Source organism: Triticum aestivum, chromosome 7B, assembly GCF_018294505.1.
Source record: "Triticum aestivum cultivar Chinese Spring chromosome 7B, IWGSC CS RefSeq v2.1, whole genome shotgun sequence".
Classification (NCBI taxonomy): Eukaryota; Viridiplantae; Streptophyta; class Magnoliopsida; order Poales; family Poaceae; genus Triticum; species Triticum aestivum.
The window spans coordinates 429242815-429260897 of NC_057813.1; the positions used below are offsets into that span (position 1 = coordinate 429242815).

At 44.1% G+C, this 18083-nt stretch overlaps 2 protein-coding genes and 1 long non-coding RNA gene across 3 annotated transcripts; 1 reads left to right on the top strand and 2 right to left on the bottom strand.

Annotated features, from left to right (window-relative positions):
• Positions 1–2482: 2482 nt before the first annotated feature.
• LOC123161156 (uncharacterized) lies at positions 2483–3542 on the top strand. Its single transcript, XR_006480564.1, has 2 exons — positions 2483–2789; positions 2973–3542. It is a non-coding gene; the product is annotated as an uncharacterized lncRNA (long non-coding RNA).
• A 764-nt stretch (positions 3543–4306) lies between these two features.
• LOC123162427 (uncharacterized) lies at positions 4307–6048 on the bottom strand. The gene is made up of 3 exons (XM_044580206.1): positions 5878–6048; positions 5619–5765; positions 4307–5160 (listed from the first exon to the last, which is right to left on the bottom strand). Exons 1-3 carry the CDS (start codon positions 5959–5961, stop codon positions 4543–4545), a joined length of 849 nt encoding a protein of 282 aa, XP_044436141.1. The 5' UTR covers positions 5962–6048; the 3' UTR covers positions 4307–4542.
• A 2929-nt stretch (positions 6049–8977) lies between these two features.
• LOC123159581 (uncharacterized) lies at positions 8978–11802 on the bottom strand. Its single transcript, XM_044577404.1, has 5 exons — positions 11660–11802; positions 10743–10869; positions 10084–10393; positions 9778–9951; positions 8978–9301 (listed from the first exon to the last, which is right to left on the bottom strand). Exons 2-4 carry the CDS (start codon positions 10867–10869, stop codon positions 9792–9794), a joined length of 597 nt encoding a protein of 198 aa, XP_044433339.1. The 5' UTR covers positions 11660–11802; the 3' UTR covers positions 8978–9301; positions 9778–9791.
• Between the last annotated feature and the right edge of the window lie 6281 nt (positions 11803–18083).

The following is an 18083-nucleotide window of genomic DNA, read 5'->3' on the forward strand; positions in this document are numbered from 1 at the left end:
GCCACCAACGGCGTCGTGCCCTCCGGCAGGCTCAACGCCGCCGGCCGGCATCGGTGATGGGGCGTGCCCGGGCGCACGTTGGAGGCCGTCCTCGAGTACATCGAGGGCGGCAACACGCCGCGCCTCGAGTACCCCGCTCCCCCTTCCTTCTCACGCCGCCGGGGAAGCTCCTGGACCCCGAGGCGCATGGAGACCGGGGGGTCCTCCTCCTCGTCCGGCGGCTCGCCCTGCCTCCGCCCCGTCAAGCCGGAGCCCCAGGGCACGCCGGTCAGCGCGCGCACCCGCAGCTCCGGCGTCCGCATCGGCGCCAACGCCTCTCCACCCACCGGCCGCTTCGTCCTCGTCGAGCCCAAGCCAGAGCCCGGCTTCCCCGCGGAGTACGAGGAGATAGCCCGGCGCGGCTTCTCCGACGAGGACGCCATGCGGTGGGCGCGGGACGACTACCTCCGCGACGAGATGGTCCGGCAGCGTCGGGCCCTGGAGGAGATCGCCGCCCGCAAGCGTGGGCGCGAGGACGAGCACGGCGTCGTGGTCCTCGACAGCGACGACGACGACGACGACGCCCCCGGACCGTCCAACCCGCCGCACCAACCGGGGGAGGGATGCAGCAGGGACGGCGGAGGCGTAGGCGGGGGCGGCGACGACGACGACGATGATGACGACGACGGCGGTGACTACACGCGGTTCTACAGCCTCCTCGGCATGTAGAACCGCGTGGGCGGGCGGCGAGGCGGGCGGCGAGGGAGACGGCGAGGGTAGCCCGCGGTAGTTTTTTTTTCTTTTTTTGTAAAATATGTTTAAGTTTGAACGAACTCGCCGATGCTTGCGTTAAATTTAAGTCGTTTTTGCGCCGTATTTAACTTTTTTTACTAACCGTGGGCGCCGCGACTGGGGGACATCACGCCCCCAATGCGCGGTTTAGCGCCGGTGCGCCCCGGGGACGATTTTTTACCCTCCTGGAGGGCCAACGGCTGGAGATGCCCTTAGAACCGCGATACATAGCTCTGTCCGACGTTCCCAGGGTTTCGTCCCTTTATATCAGCCACGAATCCCGTCCTAGGGCAATCAACAAGCGACGAGCAAGGACGAACTAGGATCATGGCTAGCGTTTACCTAGTCTTCGATGACTGGTCGCGAGGGCACAGCATCCGCGAGGTAATAATCCCGTCTTCCGGCTCTGCCATCTCAGCCCCGGCCGACGCGAAGCCCCCGCCTCCGGTGTTCCTGCGCTTGGAGGCAAGGCATGGGGCGCCGCAGCACTTCGTGTCAGCCTTCGGCACCAAGATCTTGGCCATGCACAGCAGGTACTACGAGGGCAACTGTGCTATGACCGGGGGCTTCACCACCATGGTCGACGTCCGCGAGCGGAGCCTCACCCTTTTCCCCGGGCAGTTTTATCCGTGTCAACCCATCTATTTCTCCGACGGCAACAAGCTGTTCTGCCTGAGCCTAGGCAGCTTCGAGATGCTCATCTGGGACCGGGACCGGGACCGCCCGCTGGATCCTTCTCACGGCGTGGAGAGCTCGTGGGAACAGCTCCCGGAACCGCCATTCGAGCGTTATGACGTCACCTCCTACGCCGTGCAGCCTCAGTCCTGGATCTTCATCGTCAGCACAAAGATAGACGCCGCTGAGGCCACCTACGCCTTTGACATGGTGGAACTTTCATGGAAACAACTTGGCAGTTGGGCGCTGCCCTTCGATGGCCATGGTCACTTTGACCAGCACCTCAATGCCTTTGTCGGGCTCTCCAAAGAACCGGACACCCTCGGCCAACTCTACTTTTGTTATGTGCCCATGAGTTAATTACACGATAGTACCACAATTGGGGCCGTGGTGGCGAACTGGTACCAGTTTTGAAAATTTTTACGTGTCAGTACCACGTTTGGACCGAACCGTTGCAAATCGGGCTAAACTTCGTATTTGTACGTATTGACGCTGGAACTGACCGCCCGGGCCCGCGCGTCAGATGCCACGCTGGCGAATCGGCACTCGCCCGCTCGCTCAATAGGTGCGGTCCGACCCGTGCTCCACTCTGTTCCTCCTCGCCGTCTCTGTTCGTCGATGAACCCTAGCTCCCTGCGCGTACGGCGATGGCGGCGGCGCCCCCGGGCGGTGGTGGCGGCAGCGGCGGTGGCGGCGACGGCGATGGCGGCGGCGCAAACCTTCCCCTCTTCGGCATCGGCGCGGCAGGAGGAATCGAGGGGAGATCTCCAATCGAGGGCGGCGATGGCTACTCGAGCTCTGAGTACTCCAGCGACGACGACGAGTTCATTGAGCCCGCACTGTCCATGGAGCAGCGGGTACGGCTGGCAAAGCAATGGGTGGCGAACCCTAGCAATAGCCATGAGCTGACCCACGGGCTCGGCGGCGTCCTGTAAGTTTCTGTTTCTGCCTCTTTTTTTTCTTCTCATTTATTTGCTAATTAGGGTTATAGTGTACTGATTAGGCAAATCAACAAGGCAAAAAGGTTTTCAGAGGACTTTGTAAGCAAATTCTTCAAGAAACCATATTATTTGGCAGCATATGAACCAATGATATATCCTGTCCCTGGTGAGCATGACTGGACAAAGACCCCAGGTCCAGACATAGAACCACCAGCATTTAAAGTGAAGAAAGGAAGAAGGAAAGAGAAGAGAATAAAGGGAAAATTTGAAGTTCCAAAGCCAAAGTCCACCTCAAGAATGGGGACAATAACTTGTAGCAATTGTGGATTACAAGGGCATAAATACACAAACTGCCTTAAACAGTTGAAACCTGAGTTGGCCTTAAGAAAGAACAAACATGTGGTAAGCCCCTTTGCACTAGTTCTTCATTTTGATGTTTCTGTAAATTACCTTTCTTATTTGTAGTATTATTAACTGTGTTTCCTTTGAATTGTTTTCCAAGCCTGCTGGAAGGAATTCACAAGCAAGAGGTGTTGCTCCTACAGCTCCTGCAACAACACCTAGAGCTGCTTCAGCAACAGCTAGATCTCCTGCACCAACAACTAGGGCTCCTACACCAACACCTAAAGCTCCTACACCAACACCAAGAGCTGCTCCACCTGCAACAACTAGGGCTCCTGCTCCAACACCAGGAGGAAGAACTGGAAGTGCTGCTGGTAGAGGTGGTGGAAGTGGTGCTGGTAGAGGTGCAGGAAGAAGGGCTGGTGGTGGAAGAGGATCTGGAAGAGCATCTTCTAGTGCTCAATCTTCTGCTGGGAGAGGTGCAAATTCTTCAAGGCCTTTCTCTGCCCCAAGGCAGTATGGTGCCTCAACTTCTAGTGCTCCTCCACCAACTGATGGCACACACACTGGATGGATGGCCTGGTTCAATGCTAGTAGAGGTGGCAGAAGGTGATGCAAACTTCTGTTGATTCTACAATGTGCACCTGCTACAATGTGGCATGTTATCTTTTGGTTTGATGCCACTACAATGTCTTGTATTCCTGCTACAATGTGCTTTATTTTGGTTTGATGCCACTGCAGTAACTTGTGCTGCTGCTACAATGTGATTTATTTTGGTTTGATGCCACTGCAGCAACTGTTGCTGATGATACATTGTGCTTTGTTTTGCTTTGATGACACAGCACCAACTTGTGCTCATGCTACAATGATATACTATTTAGAGTTTGATGCCACTACAATGTGTTTTCTTTTGGGTTTGATGCCACTAAAGCAACTTCTGCTGATGCCAATGGATATCTTGATGGTTCTGTTGGGGATAACTTGATGGTTGATGGATTGATGCCACTTGGGTGGATAACTTGATGGTTTACGGTGGCTCGGGGTCGACGGAACCACCTTAATCTAACCATTAGGGTTTATGGTGGCTAGGGGTCGACGGAACCAACTTAACCTAACCATTAGGGTTTATGGTGGCTAGGGGTCGACGGAACCAACTTAACCTAACCATGATGGTTTACGGTGGCTCGGGGTCGACGGAACCACCTTAATCTAACCATTATGGTTTATGGTGGCTTAGGGGTCGACGGAACCAACTTAACCTAACCATGATGGTTTATGGTGGCTCGGGGTCGACGGAACCATCTTAATCTAACCATTAGGGTTTACGGTGGCTAGGGGTCGACGGAACCAACTTAACCTAACCAACATGGGCTTCCAATGCATGATATAACATAACCATATAATATTCCAGTGCTAACATAACCATCAAATAGTCTTCCAATGCTAACATAATCATCTAATATAAAAATATAAAACCTATTGCAAGAGAAATCATAACTTTTAGTCTACATCTCATGGCACAGAATATCTGATCCATCTTCCAATGCATGATATATCATCATTTCAAGTCTAGCCAACATAACACACAATACTTACTGGAGTTCAACATATTATAGGGTACACAGCAGGTCCATCACAAATACATAGTGGAGTTTGAGTTTAAATGCATAGTTCATCCTTTTCTCACAAAAGGATGAAAAGCATATCTACTACATACATACACAGACATAGTTCACAATTAGTAGAGCCATACACTACACAACCATCATGCCCAAAAGGTCAGCATTACCCACTAGTCTCATATTCATTTTCTTCACTTCTCTAAGATGGCCTGGATCCCCTTGATCTTCTCCTTCAGCTTCTCCTCTGCCTTCATCAGCTCAGCAATCTGAAGCTTCAACTCTAGCTTCTCTTGGGTGAGCTTCTCCTCAGACTTTGTGAGCTCTGCATTCTTCAACTCCAAGTTCATCTTATCTTCACTAAACAATTGCTTGTCTTTAATATGCTTCAACTTCAAGTTCTGGATGACTGTTGCTTGTGCTCTTGTCAGGTTCAGTAGCACTTCATAATTCTGCTTAAGCTTCTCAAACTCTGCATCTTTCTTTGCCATCTGTGCCTTCATATCAGCCAGCAGTTCACTTCTGCATTGCTGCTGATATGTAAGGTTATCCTGCAGATATCTGAAATCCACCACCCTGTCCTCCTGGAAGCTCATAAGTTCATGCACATCTTGGACTAACTTGTCATAGTTGGCCTCCAGCTTGTTCTTCTCTTCTGTCAGATGGTGGATAGTGAAAGAACTTTCAAGATTATCATTCACCCTAGCACTCTTGCTATCTTCAACCATGGCCCACAGCTTCAACAATGCATTTTGCATTGTTGGGGGCCACTGGTGATCAACCCATTCAACAAACCCACAATTCTGCCCTTCCTGCAAAAAGGCAAAAAGATAAAAAAAATAAACATGTTACTTCAGAAGCACAGGTAAATAACTAGTGCAAAGCAATAACACTGTACATTGGTAATAATAGCACCACTAAGCTACACTAGTAATTGAGATGTACCTACCCACTAAATAACAGCATGACAAATTACAGCACCACTCAGCTACAGCTTTGAACTAGATTTTGCTAATCGCTACAAAACAAGAGAGAGCAATCTCTAACTGCAAATTTGGTGAACTGCCAAAGCATATGCAGTACATACTATCCACCTAGATACTGTCAAACCAACAATAATATGACACTATCAACCTATATATGAATATGCCCTTAATAATCAGGCCTTGTACTCATGTTCACTCATGTTCAATATGGCACTGTCAAACCAACAATAATATGACACTATCAACCTATATATAATATCCCACTATCAGCATAGAATTCATACCGGCTCTGCACATGCTAGGAACCTTCTCCCTGTGTCTGTTCCTTCAAATGCGACAAGCCTCTCAGATGCCTTGCCGTGCTTCTCACATGGCGACATCGTTTCCAGCTCAAGCCCCTGGTAATCTGGATCTTCAACGCTGAAAGGGACCTGCCGAAGCTCGTACAATCAAAATGCCCAAATCAAAACCCAGCGAAATCAACCAAATCAAAAAGCCCCAAATCTGAAACCCTAACCCTAGACCTAGCTCAAGGAAAATCACCTGGTTAAGCCCGTCCGTGGATGAGGTCGAGTGCATGTACGGCAGGCTGGACGTGTCCTCACTGCTTTCGTCTTCGAAAACCATGGCGGGCGGCGGCGCTCCGCTCCGGCAAAGCTGCCGGCGGTGACGAGGGCGACGAGAGAGGAGCAAGGAGGGAGGCAGGAGCGAGGAGGAACAGAGTGGAGCACGGGCCGGTCCCGTTCGAGCCGGACCGCACCTATTGAGCGAGCGGGCGAGTGCCGATTCGCCAGCGTGGCATCTGACGCGCGGGCCCGGGCGGTCAGTTCCAGCGTCAATACGTACAAATACGAAGTTTAGCCCGATTTGCAACGGTTCGGTCCAAACGTGGTACTGACACGTAAAAATTTTCAAAACGAGTACCAATTCGCCACCACGGCCCCAATTGTGGTACTATCGTGTAATTAACTCTGTGCCCATCGACGACACTAACCCCAAGCTTTCTTGGAAAGTCGGCGAGGAGAAGCTGTTCAGCCAGGATCCAGCTGAGAGGCATGTAAGCGCCACCCTCATCTACATAGGAAGTGAGAGCGAACCCAGCAAATTCTGCCTCGTACAGTGTGTTTTCATTGAGGGCGACAGCACTGCTGGTCAGGAGCTCAAGGTTGAGGGCGACAGCAGCGCTGATCAGGAGCTCAAGATTGAGGGTGACAGCGCCGGTCAGGAGCGCAAGGAGAAGGGACGCTTTCTGTATCGCTTGACCACATTCTGTCTCTATCCTGACTCCATTGGAGGCCTGACGACCGGCAATAGCCGTCGGGTACAATACTATGAAGTGCCTGAAGGAACGTCTCAGCAATTCCTCGCTGAAGATCCCGTGGCATTTGGAATGTAAAATTCTAAAATCATGTCATGAAAGGAGTTCCTGTGTTTAATTTTCACTTGGTTGTGACTGTTGCCTTTCTATGTTTTAGTAATGTGTTCACTCATACTGCGATTCAGTTAATGTATTGCCGTCATATGTCCTAATGTGTATGAGCTCAAATGCTCAATGCATGTTCAACACTTATTTTTTCTTCGGCACAAAGCTTAATAAGTTGCAAACAGGCAGTGTTGGGGATGCTGCTTCAGTCGGCCGGTTTGTTCCTCCTATCAGAATATGTGCCACTGCGCAAACAAAAAAAAAAGAATATGTGCGTTATCTGAATTTATGCAGGAGGTTGACCATGAAAGCTGTCGGATGACATAGCTTTAGACTTGAAAAGAAATAGGACGCTAGGCCTCCATACATTGTAATAAAGCTGTTAACATCCAAGCATTTGTTGAGTGTCTCAGAAGCAAAAATCGTAACAATACTTCCTCATGTACTTTTCTTCCGTCATGGGCATGCAATGCATGGAGCAATTTTTGCAGAACCGGTCCCTGCAGGGAACCAATAAACACAGGGCTTTTGGCTTGTTCGGTTAACACTCCAAGGGAAAATACATCAAACCTGAACAGTGGAAGCATCAACGATATACACCAAACCTGAACTATCCCCTCATGAGGTTGACAAAGTTTTAACTAGAATCACAAAAGGAAGTATCAGCGTATATGCAAGTCAGCCTCCTCTCGACCAGTATCAGCTCTAGAATGCTCAGCATTTCATACATAAACCACCATCTTTTGGAAGTTTCGGGTAAAAAATTCAGAAGAAACATCTCTTCCTTGAGCTCGCCGGCGCCAGTCAGATCCGGTCAATATTTCATACATAAACCACTATATATCTTTGGAGGTTTCGGGTCAAAAATTCGGAGAGATGCCAGTTGCGCCCCCACCCCCTGTCACCTTGCTCCAACCCTCCACCCCCATCCTCCCTTGATCTGGACGTCTAGAGCTCCAAATAGTGGAGGCTTCGCTGAAGCCAGACGCGACTGGGCCAGCCCATTCTGTCCGTGAGCGGTTTTCCATTTGTTTTTCGTTTTTTTAGTTGACTAGCAAAAGGGCCCGTGCGTTGCAACGGGAGAAAAAATAATCATAAGCTTCAATGGCGACGACCACATTTTGTTCACATCTCATCGCATGATTTTGAAATTTGTTCACAAATGCAAGAAATTTTTATTTTTTATAAATATATTCACAAATTGAAGCAATGGTCACATTTTCAAAAAAGTATCATGGTTGTCAAAAAAATTGGTAATTCAAAGAATTATTCTAAATTTCAAGGAACTTTTTTTAAAACATACTATAATATTCCAATCCACCCCAACAGTTAATTCTTCAAAATTCACGCGGGTATATTCACGAAGACTCAGAAGCATTACTGTTTAACAACATACCTTCGATCATTTATGAAGATTTTTGCAATTTTGTGAACATTTTTTACTCTTTACAAATATTCTTTTAAAAATTGTGACATTTTTTTATATTTGAACTGTTTTAAAGCATTTTCTTTTTAATCGGAGAACAATTCCAGAATAGATAAACATTTTTTTCGAAATTGGTGGATTTATTTTGAATTTCACATACATTTTATGAATCAATAAACTCTTTTGTAATTCATGAACTGTTTTTAAAATTTTATGATGTTTTTTAAAATGCATGAATTTTTTAAATTAGCAAACATTTTGGTCAATTTCATCAATAATTTTTAATACACGGGATTTTATTCAAAATCGTGGACTTTTTTATTTTATGAACTTTTTTTTCAAAATTGCGAACATTTTTTAGACACATGAGCCGGAGCAAACAGGCACTCAGTGTCTTCTCCAGCGCGCAACAACGTATTACCACTACATTAATAATGAGTTAATGACGATTTTCAAAAAACAACATATCATTCAAATGTCTCATTTCGTTTATTTGCCACTATTTCTTTGCTTTGTTACTTTCTCTTCATGTCCTAGTCTTACCTTCTCCAGACAATAACTTGGAGTTAATAATATGTCATTTTCCAAACAAAACAAGAAACAGAGAAAAAAAAACACAAGGAGAGCCTTGCCATATCTGATGCACAAAATAGAGTGGTTCACATTCAAGTATTTATTTGTTCACTGCATTACCAATAAAAGATCGCACATCAATGTTTTTTATGCTTACTTAAAACTAACCGACTCATTAAGCATATTGGCCTCGACACGAGAAACGCGTAGTTACGAAGTTACGCCGTGGAAAATTAACAAGGAGTATAATCTTGTTACTGAATTTAGACATACAAAAACGGGGGAGAAGTAACACGATATATCCCCTTGCCACAAAGCAGATGATCTTCCGTCTAGAAAAAGAGAGTACCTTCCCCTCACTAAACAATATACCACTGTAAAAAGGCAGAGTATCCTCATTTGCTTACAAACCAGCCATACCCAAGCACAGGAAATTTGACAAACTTTCAGCCTTTGATTTGCCCTCAGTGCAACGCACACCTCCAGTCCACTCGCCTCTATCAATAGGGCGTCATCTCTATGAATTTCCATCTCCAGCAAAAGCACTATTTAATAACAAAATTATCAATGGCCATGTTATCACTCTAAAACATATGCACATGTATACTGCTATACAAAGATTATATACACGATTTCTCTCTTTATCAGGTAGGTGCCTTGGATTATATCGCATCTTGCAAATAAATGCTCAACGCACAGCAAACCAATGGAATGGAGACAATGCTCCTGGCAGGCAACCTTTGATGTACATATATATCATTAGATTAGTACTTAATGGAAAAAACTTTCAACCTCACTATTTTTAGCATATTTCAGTTCTCTTAAAATTGTTTCTTGGCCTGATGCCGATGCTTATCATAATTACCTTCATTCGTGAGAAACAACTATAAAAAAATACCAGCTGGCTAGATCAAGCACAGTCAATAGTTCCGTATGGTACAAGGCAATAGAACATTTACATCTGGATTTGAATATGAAAAATATGACTACTGATAATAAAAGAAAAATATATCATCCTCACCTGCCATAAATTAGTTAATGCGCGGATGGCTGGCGACATATTTGGCCCTGTAGTTGGTAACCGCAACGCAACAACTTTCCGCTGCCTGCATTCCCTGCACTTGCCCATCTCTGTGTCACGATCATGCTCCTCGCCCTTGTTGCTGCCACCCCAAAATTCAGAAACAGTAGACGCCTACAATGCAAAATTCAGTCCGTTTGAAGTCACAAGGAACTAAGGAACTTGGCCGGCTTCTTTGTGATGATACGAAGCATCCAGCGTCATCACCGCATATGTGTAGACGAAAAAACAATTTGAAGTTTTTACCTCGTAATTAGAAGGCACATGTTGTGCACATATAAATGTCTGAACTCTGAAGTATGAAGCAGCATTGAATTCAGTGAATCCCATAATACTGGACACTGGACTATTTCAATCCATAGCACGAAAAGTCCTAGCGCGGCATAAAAAATCCTTTCCCTGACTGGAAAAGTGCTCAACGTCGATGACATGTTGTCCCTAAACTCGTCGAGTTGTCTCCATTTTGTTTCTTTTATGTTCAGCCTCATGCAGATTCGTGTTGCCTCGTTGACATCTGATTCATGGAGGAGAAGGACTCGGTGCTTGTTTTTTAGACCTGCAGATCATAAATAAATGATTGTAAGAACATTACTGAATCTCAAGTGTGAATGAGCTAGTCCCTTACGCTTCATATATACACATGACTGAATCCTGACGACTCATGACTATGATACTGACGCTCCACAGTCCATACACAAATTTCACTTGCAACCCGGTGATCAACCATGAAGAGATCATAGAATAATTTCATCTTCTACTTAAGTACAGTCACAAGTCTGGACCATGGAGTGTGTGTTCTCCACGAATAGCCCAAGGACTAAATTAAACTGATGAAATAGAAGCTTCTTGTCATTCAATCAATCATAGTACTGTTGTGAAATTTTTACCAGATGTGGCGGCCATACCCTGAGGTGTCGATGACAGATTGACACTGTTCGCCTCCTTGATCGGCCATGAGGGGAGATAAACAAGGCCGGCCTCCGTCGATTGCAGCCTGGAGAGCCAAGTTCGGGGAAGCCTGGGACTCGGCATCTGCATCCATTAAAAGCAGCTAGTACAACTATTTTTATTTTTGTCGCACTTTGAAGTCTGAACTAAAATTCAGACTGCACAAAGCTACGATCAATGTCAGAAAATATCAATGTTATGTTCTTCTGGTAACCATCAGCTTACAATACTACATGCTGATAACTTTGAACTTAGAATTGAACTTCTATTTTAGGCAGAGATGCCCAACAAACACATCGAATGTTTAACCAACTTTTTGGCTGGAACAAACAAATATCATGTACTGATATTGACTCAGGCAAAATAACATTGGAGAAGCTGAGCCAACTTTTTGGCTAGAGCAAACAAATAAAAAAAAGTTAGGCTAGCTATGTTCATCACCTTTATTCCACTACTTGCTCTGAACTCTTCATGTTCAGTAGAAAATATTATGCTACAAAATTTGGGGGAAAATCTTCAGCTTAAAATCGAGCGATATATTGGCAACTAATTAATCCAGTTATGTGGACTGAACAAATATTTAGACTTTCTACAATTGATCCTACATCCTACATTCAATTTATACCAGCTACAATACGAATATGACGCATGGAGCTACTTGCTATAGGCTCTTCTCACTGAATGCAAATACATGATTTCTCATCATCACCAACAACAAATATCTACATTGGGTTTCTATATGTATGCAAGCTTCGTGAATTGCTAAAGTTTAATAAATTGTACAGGAAAAAAAATAAGGAACCACCAATATAATGTTTCTTTTTAAGAACAATTTTCAAATTCCATCAGGAAATAATAGAAATATGTTCCATACCTTCAGTATATATTCCCAACACCTACTCTGGACCAGTGTCTCAAATTCTAGTTGCAAACAGACCAAAGGCTCCGACCCTGCACATATGCAAATTGGTACCAAGGAGAACTTATGCAGAAATTGGAGTATCTTGATCCTGCATACGAAACACTAAGCTTCATCTGTATAGTATAATAACTAAACTGTTTTGACTAAGATGCTGATGTTGGCAATTTTCAGTCGCGCTTGAGATGGCAGCAACAATAGCCAAAGCAAACAAACAAAATACACTATGGGGAAACATAGATGATACAAGGTACCTTATATGATTTCCTGATTCTTTACTCAACAACATAAAGATGAAAGCAAACCAAATAAGGGTTTGTAGGATATAATTATGTTTCCATGTACTCAAACCGCCCAGCCTGTGTAGGGAGGAATATGAAAAATCGAATCCAACTGTCCATGAAAACATTTGTGAATTCTATCTATTCACCACTAAACTATGAAGGAATATATGCATCCAATAGTTCTAGGATTCAGTTTGTTACATCCAATATTAATCATCACGTATCATCCCAATAAGAGCACGTACAAACAGAAAAATCTAAGCCCTTGTATCATCCAAATATTCTTTCCCCGCGGCAGGGGGTAACAAACTCGTACTATATGGGGGAGTCGCCGGCGGGCTTGGATTAGTACCAGAGCGCGCTTTTCCTCCTCTCCTTTGTGCATCTCCGCCTCCTCATTCGCTGCTGCAACATCTTTCCGTGCCCATCGCAGTGCGTCGTCCTCCCCGGCTGGGTATGAACCACCTTGACCGTCGTGGTGCCGCCCCTTCCAGTCGTTCACCACTTGTGCAGGACCGCCATGACCGTTTTGCCTCACAAGCACATAATTCAACAATATATGGGATATAAGAAGCAAGCACCAGTATATACGTACTGAAGAGTTAAAGTAACGAGAAGGAACATAACTGCTCATGTTACAGAAATATCTCTTAAAAACATCACTTTCTTTATAGGCAAAAAAGGGCAACCTGGTGCATGTAGCTCCCGCTTGCGCAGGGTCCAGGGAAGGGTCCGACCACTTTGGGTCTATAGTACGCAGCCTTTCCCTACATTTCTGTAAGAGGCTGTTTCCAGGACTTGAACCCATGACCTCATGGTCACAAGGCAGCAGCTTTACCACTGCGCCAAGGCTCCCCTTCACTTTCTTTATAGGCAATGTAAAGAAAAATTGATGACAATTATTTTCAGCAGACCAAGAAAGAACGATGGTTTGCCAAGAAATACTAATGAAACTAACAATTACCATAGTACGTTCTAGCATATTAGAAATTTTATTTCATTTACCATGTAGTACAAAACCGAAGTATTGTCAGGAAGCATATACGTCAAATAAATACAGTGGAAAGGACCACAACGACATACCTGCAGCAGAGCCACAACTTGAGCAGCAAATTGCAAAAGAACTTGGTTTGCTTGAGGAAATATCACATGTTAAAATCTCCATGGTTCCCTAGATGCATAGACATCATCACCCTGCAGGCAAACATGACTTACCAAAGCGGATCAGTCAACATCCATACTTACCAATAAATCCATGAAATGTGAAAACATCTTCGCTGTGACGGCAAGCACGACAACCACTTTAGAAATTTGAGCTTCAGTCATGTCATAGTATTTGGAACTTTTTTTTTTGAACAGAACAAGGCACCAAGTGGTGCCCAATATCATTAACAGCTCATAACAACAGTACAAGAGAGAGTACATATGGCTTGAAAAGAGAAAGGGAAAGGGGAAACAGCCAAAGAAAAGGAGCTGTTAAATGCTAGCAAAGATAGGTTTAGTATTTGGAACATTATAATGTTATTCGTACTGAACCTTGTGTCAGCCATTTGAATAATTACAACTAAAATGATATGTGACCTATATTCCTTCTGTAAATGCAATGTTTTTACGAAATTTATATCTGGCTAAATTGACTGCCTAATGTCCATGCTTACATAGCACAAAAAGTGAACTCGATTAATTTCCGTGCTTATACAGCCCACCTTTCCCCCATACAAGGATGTACATGATTACTTTGTTTCTGAAAATATTGTTGACAGTGTACACGCACAACCTCAAATTCTCAGCTGGGAAAAAACAAAACCTAATCATCACTGAATCAGAAGATGCGGCTTGGGCTGGGCCTTGGCTTGATGCCGCGCCGGATGGGGCGGCGGCCCATGCGAGTGCTGCGCGCGTGCGGGACGAGCGTCGTCCTCGTACAGATGTTGGCAGGGACATGCAGCGGCGGCGCTGCAGGTCAAGCGTGGCGGCGCTCCGGTGGCGGCGATGGCGGGGCCTGGTCGAATCCGGGCGTATCTGGCAGGGGTGGATCCATTTCCGGCGGATTTGGCATGGAGGCGGCCGGATCCGGCGAGATTGAAGGTCGGCGGCGCCATGGCCATTCAGCGAGCAAGAGGGAGAGAGTTGAGAGGAGATCTAGAAGGAGGAGAAGGGAGAGGGGCGAGGCGGTGGAGCGGCCGGAGGTCCAGCGAGGAAGGTCGCCGGCGGCGAGGCGTGGCGGAGATGTGGGGTCGCCGGCGAGGCGGCGAGCGAGGGCAAGATGGAGCTGCGGGCGGCGGTGCGGTCGCCGGCGAGGCGGCGAGCGAGGGCAAGATGGAGCTGCGGGCGGCGGTGCGGTCCGGTTCGGGCCTGGGGTTTACAGGGGCTTTTTTGTAAAAGTGAAACGTTATATAAAGACCCACTAAAAACAGGGACTGCAGGTTAATTTCTTACAAACCGAGGGACTTTTATGCAAAAATCGCTAGCGACGACGGACGACAGAAACCCAATTTTCTTTATTATTACTAGTAAACTTGTACGTGCAACGCACGTCTCAATCAATACTCTTTTCAATGATACAGCTACTACGACGCAACAAACGATGGTAATTACTATGCAAACAATGGTTGGCATACGATAATGTATTGGACAACCGTGCCCAACCATGTTATGATTATTTGAGTAATTCAAACTTGATTTGTGAGATATCATCTATTCCAAGCCAATAATGCGTAAAATTACATTGGAAAAGGAATATAAAAAAACCAAGCAATATAATTTTCTACTGCTCTCCTGAAAAAAAGTTCAATTGTACACACTATCTTGTCTCACTGAAATATCTTCACCGAGATTATGTTCTCTCATTCCTCTTCATCCAGATTCAGCACTGAAAAGGCATTTAAATTGCTCATTTGTCGACACTCAACATTGGAGATCAATAATACTTTGGCAGCAAATCACTAAAAAGGAAAGACATGTAAGAAAATGACAACAACAAAAAAACCAAGATTACATTCATTATATGGCATGGTATCATACTTTCCAAGGTACTTTCATAAGCTAATGAGCTGAAACTATAGATACTGATTGAAATAAGATGTGCCTAGTTGGCAACCCTAACTTTGGCCAACATCAATTTTCATCATGTATAAAGTTCCAAGCCTAAAGAAAACATAAATGTATATGGACATAGCAGAATAATGGGTGCATGATAGTTGGTTAAATAAGTGAACCATTTCTGCCCAACAAAGATTTGAATTCAATTTATTGTCATGTGAGTTGGTGCACAGTTTATCAAGGTGTAACCATGCAAAGAAAGATCTTGCCAGATGAAACATGAGTGAAAACGATGATTCAGGCCCACACTCCTTACTAACAAACGGGAAAGCCTATCATTTATATAAACCAATAGGCAAGTCTCCCATCTTCAACCAAGCAAATAGATAGCAAGTTAGTTGAATGTAAAAAAGGGATAGGGGAAGACATATATGAAAACTAAGTTCATGTAAATAGAGTGATAGAGAATCTGCAGGTTTTGAGCACTGCCACCAAAGCCAGGACACAGCTGGCATCCAACTTGAACAAATTGTAATGTTCGCGTACGGAAAAAGCTAATCTTCATTGACAAGAAACAGTAATGTTCAAACATTGAAACCTCCTGAAAAACACGATACAATAATTGTATGTCATCATCTGACTGAAGCCATTAATTAGTAGTGCCGGTACCAAATTTGATTTCAAACAAAAACATGGAAAAGTAAAAAAGTAGAATTTTTGTTGCAATGCTCATTATAATTAGTGTGTTGTTGTGGAATATTTCTGGTTACAGTAGAAAATATAACTTTAGGTTCTGCGAATTTCTCGACTCTCCTATATGAGCTATACATCTTAAATGTCCCCCACTATGTCTGTACAGCAGAAGCATCCTCGAGCAACTGTCAGGCTTCATTTGTTGTTGCTAATAAAAATAGAGACATAGCCCAAATATAAAGTCAAATCACCCATGTAAGAGACATCCGTGAGAGACTAAATTGTGTGATAAAGAGCTTGTCATCAAAGATAAGCATGTGATGGAAGCAGCAAAAAAATTATAAAGTTGCTCCTTCACTTTTTAAATTTCCTTATTCATAGTCCCTCCTTCCCAAAATATAAGGCACGCTTGACATTGCATGGTCTTTAATGCACAACTCTGCACAGTAATACAAAAAAAATTATATGATTATAGCATTTATAAGTGGTATCATCGTATTTGCAAATTTTTTAATTTGTGTAGACATAATATAAGTGAAAATCAAATTCAAAGTTGTGAATCGAAGACCAAAAAAAGTCAATTGTGCCGTATATTTTGGTAAGGAGGGAGTATATAGCATCGGGAGTTCCATGCAAGAACTCAACAAAATTGAAGGTAGCACTCACATTAGTATAACAAAGGAAGTCATCCAGAATTATGACTTATAAATTATAATGAGTAAAATAAAAGTAAGTCGCTAGGAATAGAAACAAACCAGCAACCACCCGCATTGTACCATCCATGATCTTGTTGGGAAAGGGAAGTAATTTCTAACTTGACAGACATCCACCGATTGCAGAAATGGAATGTGCGTCTAGGGGCACGCTGGATGCGAGCTGCCAAATATTTGTAATCTGAATGGGAAGTATCACAGATTGCATAAGATTAGAGAATTCAATACAGGACTAAAAATAGAGCTTGCATAAAGTAATGAAGGTAATACCTTTCTTGTACTTACTGAATTCTTTGTACGAACATTTGCTGATTTTTTTTAAATTGGCATTAATCTGGAAAAAGGAAACTATGAGAAGCACCAAACCAAGGTCATTAAATTTAGGCCCTACACCATAGAAATGTCCTCTTTCTCATATTAAGGGCTCATCAACTTGCAACGGAAGGATTCAATTGGTGCCTGGTTGGGGTTCAGAAGCTACACAAACCAGTTTAGGCACTAACATTTACCCATAGAAATGCCAACTCTCTCATGTTATCAGAGTGTACACAATGGCCATCTCAACTGGAAGGTTGTACACCTAGGGTAAATATTTCTTCTATCTTACTAATAAAATGAAAAGGGACCACCAACGGTTAGCACACTGGCCACCTTGTAACAGGAGTACTATGAGCAAAATACAAAAGACAAGCTTAAAAATACCCACGGGCGTTAGTGACAAGGGAGATGCAAAGATATAGAGACAAAAACCATGATATTTGGTCACCTCACCTGTCCGAGAAATCCAGTGGTCCCACTTTCAACCAAAAGAACTTCAGCAACAAGGCAGAGGCGATTCACATGTATTCTAGCATCCAAGTTATCAAGGCCATTCAAAACTACATTAAATTGCTTGAAAAAGTCTACGTTGAAATGGGCATCCTTAACATTTGCATGGTGTGATTTATATAGATTTTTGGACTAAATTTCAGAATAGCATCCCAAGTAACCTGACAAAATCAATGGTGGAAATATAAGCAGGCATCAATTATGAAAAAATTCCACAAGATACCTATAACCACCATATGTTCATGTAGAAAATATACTTACATGGGCTTTTGACTGTCCAACATGACTCTTCCGAAATAAAAACTGTCTGTACAGATTGCTGAACACAAGTGTCCAAGTCAATCTGCATAAGAAAAGCAACAAGATTTTTTTTAGTGTAAGAAAAGCAACAAGATGGAACATTCAGAAGTGCCTCAAACAAATTGATTGTGTAGCTCCGGTTGCCTGAACAAGGATGACTCCCTGTCTATTTAAACTATTTTGCGTACAAGGTACATCAACCTCAAGGAACTGCTGTGAAGAATATCACCTTTCATAACAGTGCACAAAACATGAGCCAACTAGGCTCGCCCTATGCTATGCACAATGAATTCTTTTAGCAAAACAACACACCTTTGTTTGTAACTTTGACACAAGTGACACACTTTGTGACATTGGCAGGTGGCCCCTGACACCACAAGTCAGTGACAACAAGGGTGTGCCATTTTGTCAAACCAAACAAAGGAGTGTTATGAAATTCCTAATGCACAAGCTAAGAAGGCAGTACCAGCGCCCTAAGTTCAATACAATCAAGCAAGCGCAGATGCAGGTAAGTGCAGC

What these genes read in the sequence shown, in the direction of transcription:
- LOC123162427 (XM_044580206.1), bottom strand. Translation starts at nt 5,961, where the DNA reads ATGGTTTTCGAAGACGAAAGCAGTGAGGACACGTCCAGCCTGCCGTAC. An exon ending in CCACGGACGGGCTTAACCAG is followed by an intron (nt 5,766 to 5,877) that starts GTGATTTTCCTT and finishes GAGCTTCGGCAG; the next exon opens with GTCCCTTTCAGCGTTGAAGA. An exon ending in TCCTAGCATGTGCAGAGCCG is followed by an intron (nt 5,161 to 5,618) that starts GTATGAATTCTA and finishes GCCTTTTTGCAG; the next exon opens with GAAGGGCAGAATTGTGGGTT.
- LOC123159581 (XM_044577404.1), bottom strand. Translation starts at nt 10,869, where the DNA reads ATGCCGAGTCCCAGGCTTCCCCGAACTTGGCTCTCCAGGCTGCAATCG. An exon ending in TCTGTCATCGACACCTCAGG is followed by an intron (nt 10,394 to 10,742) that starts GTATGGCCGCCA and finishes TATGATCTGCAG; the next exon opens with GTCTAAAAAACAAGCACCGA. An exon ending in ATGTGCCTTCTAATTACGAG is followed by an intron (nt 9,952 to 10,083) that starts GTAAAAACTTCA and finishes TTTGCATTGTAG; the next exon opens with GCGTCTACTGTTTCTGAATT.